We start from the raw sequence: 18,416 nt of genomic DNA, 5'->3' as shown, positions 1-18,416 counted from the left end.
TTTGACTTAATAATTTTGGAAATGGCTTTTTTTACTCCAATAAAACTTGCTTTTATTTATGTTCATATATACTTTTATTTATTTGTCATGATTGCTATAGTGTTTGCTGTCATCTTTATATGCTGAAAATCCCATAATAAGTTTTCTACACACCTGTGCACTGTGCAAAACCCCTACAGATCATTATGCTAGTGCTATTACCTCCATCATGCTTATATAGTCGGAATAACAGGTATATGGGAATGGTTTAACTAAACATTAAGATAAACTACCTCTTCTCCTTTATCATTAAACTTACAGTCAGTAAAAAATATTTATGAAAAGTATCACCATACTAGAGACCAAATGAAAATACGAACATCTCTGCCTGTTAAAATGAAAAAAAACTGATGTGGGGAGAAGATGGCGGCTTAGTAAGACGCGCGGGTCTTAGTTCCTCCTCCAGAAAAGCAACTAAAGAAACAGAAACAATACAAAACAGCTCCCGGAGCCACGACAGAGACCAAAAAGACAGCGTACCCCATTCTGGAACGGCTGAACGGGCAGGGAGAATCCGCTGCGGTGAGATACCCGAGGGGCGCGCGTTTTCCCGGCCGGGGCAGCTGGCGACTGGGGTCCCGTCCACGCACATGGCTCCCCGGTCTGACTGGGAACATTGGCTAGCAGGGCCCTCCCGCCACGCTTGGCATCTCGGGCCAGCTGGGCAATTGGACCGGCACTCCCCCAAGCCGCGGCGGCCGGCAACCCCCCCCTCCACGCGCGGTTTCCCGGGCCGACTGGGAGATTCGGATTGGCAATTTAAAGGAGCCACAGCATCTTTTACTGGTGGGCCCCGCAGACAGACGAGCGCCACGAGCGCCACCTACTGGGCAGGAAAAGAAAAACAGAGCCCAGAGATTTCACAGAAAAACCTTTCAACCAGCCGGGTCCCACACCCAGAGAAATCTGATCAAATGCCCAGACACCAGCAGAAAATAATGGATGACGCTCGGAAAATTGAAGATATGCCCCAGTCAAAGGAACAAACCAATAGTTCAAATGAGATACAGGAGCTGAGACAACTAATGCTGAATATACGAACAGAAATGGAAAAACTCTTCAAAAACCAAATCAATAAATTGAGGGAGGACATGAAGAAGACATGGGCTGAACAAAAAGAAGAAATAGAAAATCTGAAAAAACAAATCACAGAACTTATGGGAGTGAAGGACAAAGAAGAAAAAATGGAAAAAACAATGGATACCTACAATGGTAGATCTAAAGAGACAGAAGCTACAATTAGTGAACTGGAGGATGGAACATCTGAATTCCAAAAAGAAACAGAAACTATAGGGAAAAGAATGGAAAAACTTGAGCAGGGGATCAGGGAACTGAATGACAATATGAAGCGCACAAATATACGTGTTGTGGGTGTCCCAGAAGGAGAAGAGAAGGGAAAAGGAGGAGAAAAACTAATGGAAGAAATTATCACTGAAAATTTCCCAACTCTTATGAAAGACCTAAATTTGCAGATCCAAGAAGTGCAGCGCACCCCAAAGAGAATAGACCCAAATAGGCGTTCTCCAAGACACTTACTAGTTAGAATGTCAGAGGTCAAAGAGAAAGAGAGGATCTTGAAAGCAGCAAGAGAAAAACAATCTGTCACATACAAGGGAAACCCAATAAGACTATGTGTAGATTTCTCAGCAGAAACCATGGAAGCTAGAAGACAGTGGGATGATATATTTAAATTACTAAAAGAGAAAAACTGCCAACCAAGACTCCTATATCCAGCAAAATTGTCCTTCAAAAATGAAGGAGAAATTAAAACATTTATAGACAAAAAGTCACTGAGAGAATTTGTGACCAAGAGACCAGCTCTGCAAGAAATACTAAAGGGAGCACTAGAGTCAGATACGAAAAGACAGAAGAGAGAGGTATGGAGTAAAGTGTAGAAAGAAGGAAAATCAGATACGATATATATAATACAAAAGCCAAAATGGTAGAGGAAAATATTATCCAAACAGTAATAACACTAAAAGTTAATGGACTGAATTTCCCAATCAAAAGACATAGAATGGCAGAATGGATTACGACCCAGCAATACCACTGCTAGGTATCTACTCAAAGGACTTAAGGGCACAGATACAGACGGACATTTGCACACCAGTGTTTATAGCAGCATTATCTACAATTGTAAAGAGATGGAAACAGCCAAAATGTCCATCAACAGACGAGTGGCTAAACAAACTGTGGCGTATACCTACGATGGAATATTATGCAGCTTTAAGACAGACTAAACTTATGAAGCATGTAATAACATGGATGGACCTAGAGAACATTATGCTGAGTGAGTCTAGCCAAAAACTAAAGGACAAATACTGTATGGTCCCACTGATGTGAACCGACATTCGAGAATCAGCTTGGAATATATCATTGGTAACAGAGACCAGCAGGAGTTAGAAACAGGGTAAGATAATGGGTAATTGGAGCTGAAGGGATACAGACTGTGCAACAGGACTAGATACAAAAACTCAAAAATGGACAGCACAATAATACCTAAGTGTAATGTAACTATGTTGGAACACTGAATGAAGCTGTACCTGAAATATAGTTTTTTGTTTGTTTGTTTGTATCTTTTGTTTTTGTATTTTTTCTTTTTCCTTTATATATATATATATATATATATATTTTATTAGTATTATTATTTTAATTCTCTTCTCTATATTAACATTCTATATGTTTTTCTGCTGTTTTGCTAGTTCTTTTCCTAAATCGATGCAAATGTACTAAGAAATGATGATCATACATCTATGTGATGATACTAAGGATTACTGAGTGCATGTGTAGAATGGAATGATTTCTAAATGTTGTGTTAATTTCTTTTCTTTTTTTTGATTAATAAAAAAAATTAAAAAAAAAAACAAAGCATTTTGCATAGAAAAATCATAACTTAAGAAAAAAAATGAAAAAAAACTAACTGGAGAGATAGGAGATGAACATATTTTCAAAATACAACATACTAAGTAGTGAGCTTGGCTCAGTGCTATCTGGTACACAGAAGGTGAATTCTGTAGCCCATACAATTAAGCATTTGGTAAACATTGCACTCGGTGCATGGCTAGTCATTCAGTAGGTGCTAGGTACAGCAAGGTCAAAGAGGCAGAAGCCAGTTGGCATGGGGACGCTGCACTCTGAAGGGACTGATGATGAAACATGGTCCCAGGGCCAGCACCGATGACTGGCATAACCTACACGAATGACCAGGAAGTTGGTTCACAGTTAAGTCTCGGAATGAGAGAAAAGGACCTACATCCAAAAGCAAAACCCAGTGCAGACGGGGTCATATCAAAAATCAGAAATGGAGGAGAGGTAAATGGTGTACCACGTCAATGTAAGATGTTAATAACAGAGTGGTGGATGAGAATCCTGTATTTTATGCATGATTTTTCTAAAATCCCACAATCACTCTAATACATTTCTTTAGATGGTAAAAAAAAAAAAAAAAAAAAAAAAAAAAATCAAGGGGGCTGGAGCCAAGCAGGAATCAGGAACCAAGGCCCAAATTGTTCTCTAGCCTCCCCAAGCCGACACAGTTCCAAGAGCTCAGGGTCTGAATGCACACAGGCTAGGGCGGCAGCTCCCCTGAACTTCTAATGGAGACACAAAGAAGGCTGGAACTACATTTGTTCTACCTTTGAATATCCAAAGGAAATAAATACATAATAAATAATTGTTTTTTTCTTATCCTTAATTTGTTTCTGATGTATTTTTTGAATTTTCTAATAATTTTCATTAGGTGGATACATACTTACTTTTAACAAATTGGAAGTATGTTGCATATATATTTCATTTTGTTTTTAATATTTTTATAGAGAAATCTTCACACACATACATTCCATACATGGTGTATAATCAGTGGCTCACAATATCATCACATAGTTGAGTATTTATCATCGTTATCCTTTTTAAAACATTTGCATCACTCCAGAAAAAGAAATAAAAAGAAAAAATTCATACATACCTTACCCCTTACCCCTCCCTGTCACTGACTACTAGTATTTCCATCTACCCATTTTGTTTACCCTTTGACCCCCCATTCTTTATTTTTTTATCCACATTTTTTTTACTTATCTGTCCATTCCTGGATAAAAGAAGCATCAGACACAGGGTTTTCACAATCACACAGTCACAATGTAAAAGTTATATCTTTATACAATCATCTTTAAGAATCAAGGCTACCGGAACATAGTTCAACAGTTTTGGGCACTTCCCTCCAGCAACTCCAATACATCATAAACAAAAAGAGATATCTGTATAATGCATAAGAATAACCTCCAGGATAACCTCTCAACGCTGTTTGAAATCTCTCAGCCACTGAAACTTTATTTTGTCTCATTTTTCTCTTCCCCCTTTTGGCCAAAAAGTCTTTCTCAATCCCTTGATGTCAAATTCTGGCTCATCCTGTGTCTCAGGTTGCCATGGAGATTTACACCCCTGGGAGTCATGTCCTACCTAGAAGGGAGGGCAGTGATTTCACCTGCCTAGTTGGCTTAGAGAAAGAGGTCACAGCTGAGCAACAAAAGAGAATTTTCTGGGGGTGACTCTTAGGCCTAATTTTAAGTAGGCTCAGTCAATCCTTTGCAGGAACAAGTTTCATTGGGGCAAACCCCAGATTGAGGACTTGACCTATTGATTTGGTTGTTCCCACTGCTTGCTAGAATATGAAAAAGTCTCTGATTGGTGAAGTTGAATATTTCCTCCTTTCTCCCAAGTCCTGCAAGGGGACTTTGCAAATACTTCCTTATTCACTGCCCAAATTACTCTGGGCTATATCGGCATCACAGTAACCTGATGAGCCAACAAAATTTCACACCCTATTCAAGATTCCATACACTAACAGTGTATGACCATATGAGTTAAATTAGGAAATACACTACCCAAAGTATAAATTTTGCACCAAATAAACCTCTCTCTCTTTGGTCTCACACAATAGTTCAAGTTTTAAAATATGGATGGTATCTTCCTTTACCTTGTATTCTGAGCTACCTTAGTCCTGTCCAGATCAGCTTCATTCATATCTCTACTCAAAGTGTGATCACTTTTTGCTGAATAAGTCTTGTTTAGTTATGATGATAACAATGATGATGATACAGTGGAATCGTATTGTTTGTTTGTTTTATGGAAGTTAAATTAAGCACATAAGGCAAAAACTGAAATGTACTCCTTATTACCTGTTGTAACCAACTTTTAAGGTTTACTACATGCCAAGCACAATTTATGTTCATTCTCAAACAACCTTATTAGGTAGGTACTACTACTGTTTTTGTGCTTATTTTACAAACAGAGAAACTGAGGCGTCATACCTTGCTCAAGGTCACGCATCTATGGATGGAGCTAAGATTTGAACCCAGGTGTCTTAACTCTTAACCCCAATGTCACACCATCTAGGAATAATAATGCCTAATACTTGTTGGCAATTTGTTGATTATCGATACACAATCTGTACCTTTGATTCTCAGACTATGGCTTGATGAGGTAGCTGGTATCTTCACATAGGTATGCTTTCTACGCGGTTGGAATACCATGAAGAGAGGGAAATAAATCCAAAATGAGCAACTTGGCAATAGGACACAGCCCCCAAAACATTAGCCAGAAATTAAGGCCACAAAGTACAAAAGGCCAGTGAACTTGAGCTTGCTTGATCCGGGAACACGGATATCAGAAAGGAAGGTCAGAACTAGTGGGTGGGCCAGTTTTCAGGCCAACTGCCTCAAGGTCTCTGGAGGGAATGGAGGGATTTAGTCATCTTTTCATGGGAGCGACCTCTTTCTACCATTAGGTTGCCTGACTTTGTGTCAGTGTCCATGGCTTAAATCTACTTTTATCCCCTAATACCCTCACATAGTAGATACTTAATAGAGGTTACCTGTAAATTATTTATAGGAAGAAGTGTGGACTTGGCCTGGCATTTGTTATAGAAAATTTAAAAATAAAGCTGATGAAAATTTAACACAAAATAAATACAGTAATAATTAGTCCTTTAAAGCTGGGTTTTAAAGTTGTACACACTTAAGTACAATTTTGTATGTTTCTCACTAATTTTTATTTGATCCATTGAGCTTAAACTAAACCATGTGTTGTCTCCAGGTGTGACCAGAACATTTTGCCTTAGGGTCCTCCTAAGGCTGGCACATAGATCTGTGATTTCCGAGAAAGCTGGCCTCAAGTGTGTTGGTATGCACCTGCTGAATAAGTTTACAAGCAAATATCATCAGACAAGCCTGTGTGCTATCTATCAGCAGCTTCTCAAGATTCACCATGTTTTTAGCTTCTTCCTTTCCCTGTTCCATGAGGCAAAAACTAGAAAATTTTATTAGCTCTTGGGACTCTGTTCTTGGCTATGACTATTGTATCTCTGGTAGCAGAAAAGCAGGTAGTTACCTTGTCAAAGACCTATCTCAAAATCTGAGCTCTTCAAAGATTAAAATATATCAGGTAGATGGAAATCCTAGTGGTCAATGAGGGAGAAGGGTAAGGGGTATGGTATGTATCAGTTTTTTCTTTTTTCTTTTTGTTTCTTTTTCTGGAGTTCTAAAATATGATCATGTTAATGAATATACTACCATATGATGATATTGTGAGCCATTGATTGTACACCATATATGGAACATTTATATGTTAAGAATGTTCATGTCTGTATGTTGTTTTGATTTATCAATAAAAATAAAAAACAAATCTGAGTTCTTGAATTATTTTTCTATGTGGCTAAATAATTTGAAGAGACATTATAACCATTTGTTCACACCACTACAACAACAGCCTCAAGTTCATTTTTATGATACCTTCCAACCAGAAGAAATTCACTTTCCACACTAAAGAAGATAACTTTGTTCATGCCAACAGATTTCTCCAATTGCTATCTCATCTGCTAAACTCAGCTTAAAATATAAAAATGATAGTTGCTGAAGTTGTTTCTAATATCCAGAAACTTGTATATACTACCTGGAACTTTAGATTCTGGCCTATCCGTTATAAATCTCAACTTAGACCATAAAGCGTAAAATTAAGATGTGAAAGATACTTTTGAAACCAGAGTCCCTAGCCCACATTTTTAGAAGTGAAAATGGAGTTCAGAGAACTTAAGAGAACTATTCAAGGCTCCCAGGTAGCTGGTGCAGAGGCCTAAACATTTGACCCTTAGCCAGGATTCCTTCTATTTGACAAGTTGCCTTTTCTTAGATCAGAAGTGTCTAAACATTTTAAAAAGAAGACAGACAGGCTTTTCAACAGAGGTTGATGTTGTGATTAGAAACAGTGAAAACCTTTTGGCTGAAGGAGAAAAAGTATTTCCAAATGGTGTTAAATATTAAGTAATATGAAATGAGTTAAATAGTACATCTGTAAAAGCATCTATCACACTTTCCATCTTAAATTCGTTTTGGTATATCTGCTGTGCAACTAAGTCAAGTGTGCTGATGGGTGTGTCTGCTGAAGAGGACATATTTCTGTATGATATGCACATCTTACTTCTGCATGCATCTTTCTTTCATGATGATCTGAATCTTGAATAGATGGGCGAGGCAGTGCTGCACAGTGAGAAGAGCACTGAACCAAGAATCAGGAGAACTTCTTGTCTGAGCCGTCAACTAGCTGTGTGGCTTGGTCTATAACAATGAGCCAAAAAAACCAATAGGTGGACTAGACAATCTTTAAGTTCCTTTCAGCTCTAAAAATTATTCACAAACCTTATCACAACCATTCTTTTTTAAGTCATTACATGGAAATTCTTGGGCTGTTAGACCTATAAAATTTAAAAGCAGCAATGTGTGCTTTCCAATATTGCCTCCAGAGTTTTGCATTTCATAGGTTTTACTCACTGAAATGGTCCTTACATCACATCAAGAACCATTTAGTTCTACAAACCCAAACTATAAGAACAAGAGAAACCATTTGTGAAATTTTTGCCTGGTCTTGAATCGCTGTCAGCTTTTCTTCTAAAAAGGAAGAGGAAGACACAGTCATTCTTGGCAAAGTAAAAAGATCCCTCTTTTGTCTTCCTTTAAGAGCCAAAATGCCCTTTAAATAAGCAATCAAATTCTTAAGGATAAAAGAAAACTTAAATAAGTATTCTCACTATAACTCAAAGACAAAGCTGGTGTTGCCAACTTCTTTGGTTAATTTTACATGTGCAGTGAACTTTAACTGAAATATTAAAAGTCTTACATTTGTTTTTTAATCTCTAGTCACGACCATTTGTAACACACACAAGCACACACTAAACCTACAACTGAATGAATTACTGAAACCAACCATATCTGAAACTATCCATGTGTTTCCAAAAGCACTAACTCACATCTACTCCTGGGTTTTTCTGCTTTATGCTGTCCACTCATCACATGTATGAGACACACGAAAAAAAAATACACATCTGTTTTCTGCACTCCAAATATAAGCTGCCAGGGAAGCTACCTAGGGATTCCTGAATTGAGCAGAAAAAGAATAGACAAACTTTCAGGTCCCTTTCAAGTATAAGATCCTAAGACTCTGTAATTATTTGGATATCCAAAGTCTGAAAAGTCCATATTTATGGTAGGGATAGATTGCCAAAATGCTCCCCAACTTTGTCACCCTTTGCTACATAACTCTGAGGCATCCTCTCATCCTGCCTACAGGCTCAAACATTTGGCTGGTTTGGGCCCCTTGAATATCATCAGATATTAAATGGGTCTTACTCCCTTCTGTGCTTCTGGCATTTTCATGAGAACATGCGTGATAGACACATGAAGCAAAACTGAGTCATCCCAGTTGGTCTAGCTAAATCAGCCAACTGATCTCCAGACAGATAAGCAAGCCCAGCCAATATCAGTTCTCTCCCAACCCATCTTCTTGACATGGGAGCAACAGAGGCTTACTGCTATAGCCTGCCTAGATCTTGAGGTCCGATTTTGTTAATGCAGCAAAAGCTAACCACTGGACAGGTTTTAGCTTCCAAGCAGATGTTCTCCCTCAATGAGAAAAACAGAAGACTCTCGATTCTCAATATGTGTGTAGCTCTACACTTACAATGTACTCTCAGTTCTACCTATTCCTTCTATTAATTCCTGTATGTTATGACTATTTAGACCATTCATTGCCTGTTTATTATATGCAGGCCCTCCCTGTTCTAAGTGTTTTTGAAACATCACAGAACAAAACAGATATAAACACATTTTGCTTATAAATTTCCTTGTGGAGCTTGTATGCTGGGATGGAAGCTAGACTCCAAACAATAAATAGGACTTTAAAAAGCAATCATATAGTATATTAAAAGGTGGGTACATTATGGAAATAAAAAGAGCAGTACAGATGAGCACAGGGAGACACAAGTGACTGCAAGATAGGTGAGGAGAACAAGCTGCATTATTAAATAGTGGTCATGGAAAAACTCACTCATTAATTGATATTAATAATCCATTGATAAATCAGTGAATGGAAGTGAAGGATGTGAAGGAGTTAGCAACACAAATCTCCAGGAGAATGCCATTCCAGGGAGAGAGCATAGCTGTGAAAATGCTCTAAGACGGAAGTGCATTTGTCATGAAGGATGCCAACATGACAACAGTAAAGGGGACAAGGAAGTAGGAAACAGGAAAGGAAGCCAAAGAAGTCAGAATAGGGAGGAGGCAATAGAAAAGGAGGCCAAAAAAGTCAAAATGGTGAGGAGACAGGTAACACCAGGCTTCTTATGGCTATGGTAACGGTGCTGGCTCAGCAAAATGGGAAGGCATTGCCAGGTTTTGAATGGAAAACTGGCATGATCTGATTTACATTTTTAATATACCTGTAGTGGGAGGACATTCTGTAGGGAGGCAAACAAAGAAGCCGGAAGGGTCTCTGCAATAAAATGAGAGGAAAACTGTGGTCTCAGAACAGAGTGGTCACAGAGAAGGTGATGAGAGGCAGTCAGAAATATTTAAAGGTGGGGTCACCAGAATTCTCTGGATGTGAGTTATGGGAGAAAGAGAAGTCAAGGATACTCAACTTTTTGACTTAAGCAATTCAAAGCATGGAATTATCTATCAGCTGAGATGGGAAATATTGTGGGTAAAGGATAGCTCAGGGGAAAGACAAGGATTTAAATACAAATAAATTGAGTTTATAAGACAAGCAAGTGGAGAAGCCAAGTGAGCAATTTCACATATACAAGTAGGGGATTTAGGGAAAGGTTTGGCTTGGAAATGTAAAGTTGGGGGTCATTAGCATATAAATGGTTTTTAAAACCATGAGACTGGAAGAGAGCCCTAAGGGAGAGAGTATAGAATGAAATAAGAGGTCCCCGGGTGAAACACTGGAACCCCGGGGCACTCCAACACGTAGCTGTCAGGCAGAAACCTACAAAGAAGACCTAGGAGTAAGCAATGAGATCAGAGTTAAACCCAGAGACAGTCTTGTTCTGGAAAGAAAGGAAACGTATATTTAAGAAAGATTATTAAGGAGGAGAGTTATGTCCTCTGTAGAATGATGCTGATCAGTCAACAAGATGAAGACTGAGAATTAACCATTAGATTAAGCAGCAGAGAGGTCTTGGGTGACCTTCACAAAATCAGTTTTGGTGGAGTGATCAGTAGGGCCTAAATCTTTAAACTGAGCTGATCTGTTCACTCACTCTGCCAAATTTGTAAAAAAGTTTCTCAGATCTATGGTAAGGGGACAGAAGGTAGCCTGGTTTGTAGAAGGGTCAAATCACTGGGCAATGTACCATCATGCTTACCCAATTCAACTCACAGGCCCAGATGCTGACCTGCCCACATCTCTGTAGGAAACTAGGTACTGGGATATCTCTTTCTTTTTGACCATTTGGAGGAAAAAGCTTAATCAGTCATCTCATTTTTCTTTTTTTGCCCATGCTAAATTAATGGGCATCTACATTTTTTTTTCTCCTGGGAACTTCATGGTGAGGATTTCTGTATCTTGGTTTCTCAAAGAATAAGCAGCTAAAACACACAAGTTGATTATTTCAGCATTCAGAGGGAATGTATAAGGGCTTAACCTACCCACACTCCCCAAAGAAGAATATTGCATTTGGATTCTACTGTTTCAAATTAAACTTTTTTCATGGGTCCATGATGGCCCTGTCACTTAAGTTGCCTTACAAAGCTTTTTTGTGAGTTTAATTAGGCATGACTAGTTCTCCACTAGTACAAAGAAGGATGAATTCCTTAAATATTTAGTCCACTAATGATTCAAGGTGTCATTTTCTGAATGTGGCTCTTAAATTTTTGGAATTAATTATCCTTAGAACTAACGCTGCTTTTTAAGATGCTCAACATATACAGTAACACAGCTCCCATAATGTGTAAATTCAATATTTCATCGGTTTGTCAAGAGAATTTATTCCAAATACTGCATTCAAAATCTCAACTTGGCAGGCTTACCTCTGAGCCTGGAACTAACAAATCTCAGCCTTACATTCCCTATGGATCAGGCATGCTTTATACTGATCCCTGTTTTCAGTTGTCCTCAACAGTTCTCAACACCCACATAGCCACACCCACAAAGACACAGGCTACGGTCACGAATCATTTAACCCTTCTCAGCACACCGGGCTTATGAAAGTTGCTGGTTGACTCAACTTCTCAAGGAGAAAGCTGCTTTGGTTTGGAACTCAAATTCTGTAAGGGATGCTAAGAGATTGAAAGGTTATGAATTAGCTATTTTGCTTTCACGTTTACAAGTCTCCACTCAGGGAAATTTTATTTGCAGATCTCTTTTTCCTAGCAATCACAACCTAAGCAGTGATGGAAAAAATATTTCTAGGATAAGTCACTAAGCAGTCTTCCTTCCCTTCTGCCACCGCCTCCCGTGCACCTTTGATTTAAAATTTAATTATTTGCATTTGAAACATGATGTGTTGGAAACACAAAATGGCACGTTAGAATTTCCAGTTCCAACTGCTTCCTATTTTTATAAAAACAGAAGGTATTATGGAAATACTTCTGTGGCAACAGCAAAAAAAACAGTGGGGACAACTATTTTTAATCAGAAGAGCAAACGCTAAAGCACCCCTGACCCCCCTGCTCCAGTAGAGATAAGCCAGCACTGGGTCGCAATGGCCAGCATGGCGGCCCCCAGCCCCGAGGCACTCACCGCCTTTCATCATGCCCACTTCGTAGCACTTGCGGAGCCGGCAGGCTTGACAGCTCTTCCTCCTGTTCTTATCGATGGTGCACTGATTGGTGGCTGGGCACATGTAGTCATTATGTCCTATTAAAAGAGGAAAGAATGAATATCACTTCAGGAAACCTGGCCCCTCAGGATCTACAGGGAAGCTGTTTGGGAGATGCTTCCATATCACTAACCTGGCCTTACTGTGTTGCTTCCTCAGCCTTCCTTTTTCTGTCCTTCTTTACGTGAAGAAAACAAACGAACAAACAAAACAACCTTTCCTGGCTTTAATTTCTGCCTCAGCCCACTGCTTTTGGGAGATCTTTGGGCAAATCACCCTCGGTTCACACAGCCTATGGTTTGGGGTGCCATATTTTATATACACGCACAGGGTCATGTTTTCTCAGCAGGGAAGACCAGGCCATGGGCTCAAATTGTTGTCAGAGGAGAGACATAGAGGCTGAGAGACTTTCAAAATAGCCCTTCTATTTAAAATTGAATTTAAAGTCTCTCTAAGTCAGATATTCATTGCAGTATGGACTATCTCAGCTCAAGTTTGGGGTGATGGGCTGGGGCAGTGGACAAAGCCCCAGAGGCTTTATCTAGGCAATCTCACTCACTTGCTGATGGATGCCTGAGCAAGTTACTCAGCATGTCTCGGTCTCACTTTCCTTCCCTTTAACCTAGAGAAAATGATGGCACCCACTACATCATACTATTCCAATAATCAAATGCAAGAATGCATGCTGAGTCCTTGCCACAGTTTTCTGGACATGGAGAGCACTCAATAAATATTCATTGTTGTTACTGTTATTTTATTATTATTCCTCTTTCTTTTCTTTCTTACTTAGCCACTCTCTCTAGTGCTCAAATGCTACTTTCTCATTGACTTTTATCACGTGCGCATCTCTGCCATCAAGAAGTCTCCCTCGACCTTACATTGTTCTCTATCACTCATCCCATGTTTTTTTCCTCCTTCTCAGCCATATCTATGTTCAAATGGCTGGCTTCTTTTCCAAATTACTCTTTCATGGCTCAACCTGTTTTCCATTTGTTACAAAAGAAGCTTCCTTAAGCTCACCAATGACTCCTGTTGCTGAATTCAATAGATATTTTCAGTCCACATGATGCTTGACCAGCATCCATTCAGAAGCATTGGATCCTGCTGAGTCCTCCCCTCCTCTGAAAACACACCTTCCTGTTGGCTTCCAAGACAACAACACTCTCCTGGTTTTCCTTCTACCTCTCTGGCTGTGGTTTCCCAGTGTCTTTTGCAGATTTTTACTTTCCTCCACCCAATACTAAACCAAGCTGAATAGGGATCAATCACACTCTCTTCTCCTCTTCCTACTCCATATTTGCCAACAGAGACTCTATTCCATACCTATGGATTCTACTGCCTCCAAATACAGATGCCTTAAATATATATTCCCGACCCAGCCCTCTTCACTGAGCTCCAGGTACACGTATCCAAAGCCCACATGAAGTTTCTACTCCATCTCTTTATCCATCAAAAAGTCTAGTTTGTAATGTATAGACTATTAAACTTCATTAACAAATTAATAAATACTATGGCTGTTTTTCTTCCGGAGAAGATGGCAGCTTAGTAAGGTGCACGCATCTTAGTTCCTCCTCCAGAACAACTATTAAATAACTAAAAACAGTACAGAACAGCTCCCGGAGCCACGACAGAGACCAGACACACAGTGTACCCCAGTCTGGACAGGCTGGACCAGCTACGAGACTCCACTGCAGTGAGGTCCCCGAGCGGTGCGAGCTTCCCCGTGCCGCGGCGGCTGGCGGCTGGCCCCCCTCCCTCCCAGCTTCCCGGTCCGGCTGAGAGACTCGGATCAGCGGTTCCCCAAGTCGCGGACCGGTGACCGGAGCCCCTCCCACACACATGGCTTCCCGGGCAGGCTGGGAGCCTCGGATCGGTGGTTCCCCAAGCCGCGGCGGCCGGCGACCGGAGCCCCTTCCACACACGCGGCTTCCCGGGCCAGCTGGGAGCCTCGGACCAGGGGTTCCCCAAGCCGCGGCGGCCAGCGATCGGAGCCCCTCCCACACACGTGGCTTCCCGGAGGGAAAAGAAAGAGTCTCCAACAGTAGTAGAGACTGAGTCCAACCTAACACCAATAGTGGTATTAATGAACAACTTCTGACTACTAAAAATAGGCCCTCAGCTCAGGCAAAACTGATCAAGGCGGAAGTCGCCGATTGAGCTAACTGAAAAAGAGGAAAGGGGGCGAAACAGAGCCTTCTGCGGCTGTTTCTGCGGAGGCTTGGTTGCCTCTGGGCTCAGCGCTGGGATTACACAGGTTGCGACTGCCCCAAATGCAGAGGTGGGCTGCTTTCAGGGCTCTCTACCATCTGAACCTTCCCCGCGGGAGGGGTGAAACGCAACTCAGGTGGAATCCCTCTCTCAAGGAATTCAGATACCAGGACTTCACAATTTGAAGTCATTAAAACCAACCTACAACCTTGCCTCTGTCTCCACCACACACCCAGCAGCGAGAGTCTTCCAAAGTTAAAGGAGCCACAACATCTTTTGCTGGTGGGACCCGCAGACAGACAAGCACCACATACTGGGCAGAATAAGAAAAACAGAGCCCAGAGACTTCACAGGAAAGTCTTTCAAACTGCTGGGTCCCACACTCAGGGAAATCTGATTAAATGTCCAGACGCCAGCAAAAAAATAACAAATCACACCAGGAAAATTGAAGATATGGCCCAGTCAAAGGAACAAACCAATAGTTCAAATGAGATACAGGAGCTGAGACAACTAATTCTGAATATACAAACAGAAATGGAAAACCTCTTCAAAAACCAAATCAATAAATTGAGGGAAGACATGATGAAGGCATGGGATGAACAAAAAGAAGAAATGGGAAGTCTGAAAAAGCAAATCACAGAACTTATGGGAATGAAAGATACAGTAGAAGAGATGGAAAAAACAATGGAAACCTACAATGGTAGATTTCAAGAGACAAAGGTTAGAATTAGTGAACTGGAAGATGGAACATCTGAAATCCAAAAAGAAACAGAAACTATAGGGAAAAGAATGGAAAAATTTGAGCAGGGGCTCAGGGAATTGAATGATAATATGAAGCGCACAAATATATGTGTTTTGGGTGTCCCAGAAGGAGAAGAGAAGGGAAAAGGAAGAGAAAAACTAATGGAAGAAATTATCACTGAAAATTTCCCAACTCTTATGAAAGACCTAAATTTACAGATCCAAGAAGTGCAGTGCACCCCAAAGAGAATAGATCCAAATAGGCGTTCTCCAAGACACTTACTAGTTAGAATGTCAGAGGTCAAAAAGAAAGAGAGGGTCTTGAAAGCAGCAAGAGAAAAACAATCCATCACATACAAGGGAAACCCAATAAGACTATGCATAGATTTCTCAGCAGAAACCATGGAGGCGAGAAGACAGTGGGATGATATATTTAAATTACTAAAAGAGAAAAACTGCCAACCAAGAATTCTATATCCAGAAAAATTGTCCTTCAAAAATGAGGGAGAAATTAAAACATTTTCAGACAAAAAGTCACTGAAAGAATTTGTGACCAAGAGACCAGCTCTGCAAGAAATACTAAAGGGAGCACTAGAGTCAGAACCGAAAAGACAAAAGAGAGAGGTGTGAAGAAGAGTGTAGAAAGAAGGAAAATCAGATATGATATATATAATACAAAAGGCAAAATGGTAGAGGAAAGTATTACCCAAACAGTAATAACACTAAATGTTAATGAACTGAATTCCCCAATCAAAAGACATAGACTGGCAGAATGGATTAAAAAACAGTATCCTTCTATATGCTGTCTACAGGAAACACATCTTAGACCCAAAGATAAACATAGGTTGAAAGTGAAAGGTTGGGAAAAGATATTTCATGCAAATAACAACCAGAAAAGAGCAGGAGTAGCTATACTAATATCTAACAAATTAGACTTCAAATGTAAAACAGTTAAAAGAGACAAAGAAGGATACTATCTACTAATAAAAGGAACAATTAAACAAGAAGACATAACAATCATAAATATTTATGCACCGAATCAGAATGCCCCAAAAATACGTGAGGAATGCACTACAAATACTGAAAAGGGAAATAGACACATCTACCATAATAGTTGGAGACTTCAATTCCCCACTCTCATCAATGGACAGAACATCTAGACAGAGGATCAATAAAAAAACAGAGAATTTGAATATTACAATAAATGAGCTAGGCTTAACAGACATTTATAGGACATTACACTCCACAACAGCAGGATACACCTTTTTCTCAAGTGCTCATGGATGATTCTCAAAGATAGACCATATGCTGGGTCACAAAGAAGTCTCAACAAATTTAAAAAGATTGAAATCATACACAACACTTTCTCAGATCATAAAGTAATGAAGTTGGAAATCAATAATAGGCAGAGTGCCAGAAAATTCACAAATACATGGAGGCTCAACAACACACTCTTAAACAACGAGTGGGTCAAGGAAGAAATTACAAGAGAAATTAGTAAATATCTCGAGGCGAATGAAAATGAAAACACAACATATCAAAACCTATGGGACACAGAAAAGGCAGTGCTAAAAGGGAAATTTATTGCCCTAAATGCCTATATCAGAAAAGAAGAAAGGGCAAAAATTCGGGAATTAACTGTCCACTTGGAAGAACTGGAGAAAGAACAGCAAACTCCAAAGAAGCAAAAGGAAAGAAATAACAAAGATTAGAGCAGAGGGCGGGCCGCGGTGGCTCAGCGGGCAAGAGTGCTTGCCTGCCGTGCCGGAGGACCCCGGTTCGATTCCCGGCCCCAGCCCATGTAAAAAACAAACAAACAAACAAAATATAATAAAACAAGAAAATGTTTAAAAATGTTTCCCTTTCTTCCTCACTTCCTTCCTTCCATCCTTCCTTCTTTCTCTGTCTTTCCTTCCCGTCCACCCCCAACAAAAAAAAAAAAAAAAAAAAAAAAAAAAAAAAGATTAGAGCAGAAATAAATGAAATTGAGAACATGAAAACAATAGAGAAAATCAATAAGGCCAGAAGTTGGTTCTATGAGAAAATCAACAAGATTGATGGGCCCTTAGCAAGATTGACAAAAAGAAGAAGAGAGAGGATGCAAATAAATAAGATCAGAAATGGAAGAGGAGACATAACCACTGACCTCACAGAAATAAAGGAGGTAATAACAGGATACTATGAACAACTTTACGCTAATAAATACAACAATGTAGATGAAATGGACAAGTTCCTAGAAAGGCATGAACAACCAACTTTGACTCAAGAAGAAACAGATGACCTCAACAAACCAATCACAAGTAAAGAAATTGAATCAGTCATTCAAAAGCTTCCCCAAAAAAAAAGTCCAGGACTAGACGGCTTCACATGTGAATTCTACCAAACATTCCAGAAAGAATTAGTACCAACTCTGCTCAAACTCTTCAAAAAAACTGAAGTGGAGGGAAAGCTACCTAATTCATTCTATGAAGCCAACATCACCCTCATACCCAAACCAGGCAAAGACATTACAAAAAAAGAAAACTACAGGCCAATCTCTCTAATGAATATAGATGCAAAAATCCTCAACAAAATTCTAGCAAATCGAATCCAGCAACACATTAAAAGAATTATACATCATGACCAAGTAGGATTCATCCCAGGTATGCAAGGATGGTTCAACATAAGAAAATCAATTAATGTAATACACCATATCAACAAATCAAAGCAGAAAAATCACATGATCATCTCAATTGATGCAGAGAAGGCATTTGACAAGATTCAACATCCTTTCCTGTTGAAAACACTTCAAAGGATAGGAATACAAGGGAACTTCCTTAAAATGATAGAGGGAATATATGAAAAATCCACAGCTAATATCGTCCTCAATGGGGAAAAATTGAAAACTTTCCCCCTAAGATCAGGAACAAGACAAGGATGTCCATTATCACCACTATTATTCAACATTGTGTTGGAGGTTCTAGCCAGAGCAATTAGACAAGAAAAAGAAATACAAGGCATCAAAATTGGAAAGGAAGAAGTAAAACTATCACTGTTTGCAGACGATATGATACTATACATTGAAAACCCGGAAAAATCCACAACAAAACTACCAGAGCTAATAAATGAGTACAGCAAAGTAGCAGGTTACAAGATCAACATTCAAAAATCTGTAGTGTTTCTATACACTAGCAATGAACAAGCGGAGGTGGAATCAAGAAACGAATTCCATTTACAATTGCAACTAAAAGAATAAAATACTTAGGAATAAATTTAACTAAAGAGACAAAAGACCTATACA

At 39.6% G+C, this 18,416-nt stretch overlaps 1 protein-coding gene across 5 annotated transcripts in view; it reads right to left on the bottom strand.

The window, feature by feature from the left end:
- The window catches only part of ESR1 (estrogen receptor 1), a 438,840-nt gene that overhangs the window by 218,274 nt on the left and 202,150 nt on the right, over nt 1–18,416 (bottom strand). For all 5 annotated transcript variants that reach the window (XM_077149286.1, XM_077149288.1, XM_077149284.1 and 2 more), the window contains exon 4: nt 12,109–12,225. In XM_077149286.1, coding sequence (XP_077005401.1) covers nt 12,109–12,225 — 117 coding nt within the window. The remainder of the gene's footprint in view (nt 1–12,108; nt 12,226–18,416) is intronic.

This window comes from Tamandua tetradactyla, chromosome 2 (genome assembly GCF_023851605.1).
Source record: "Tamandua tetradactyla isolate mTamTet1 chromosome 2, mTamTet1.pri, whole genome shotgun sequence".
Lineage (NCBI taxonomy): Eukaryota > Metazoa > Chordata > Mammalia > Pilosa > Myrmecophagidae > Tamandua > Tamandua tetradactyla.
This window is presented reverse-complemented; position numbering and strand designations above follow the sequence as displayed.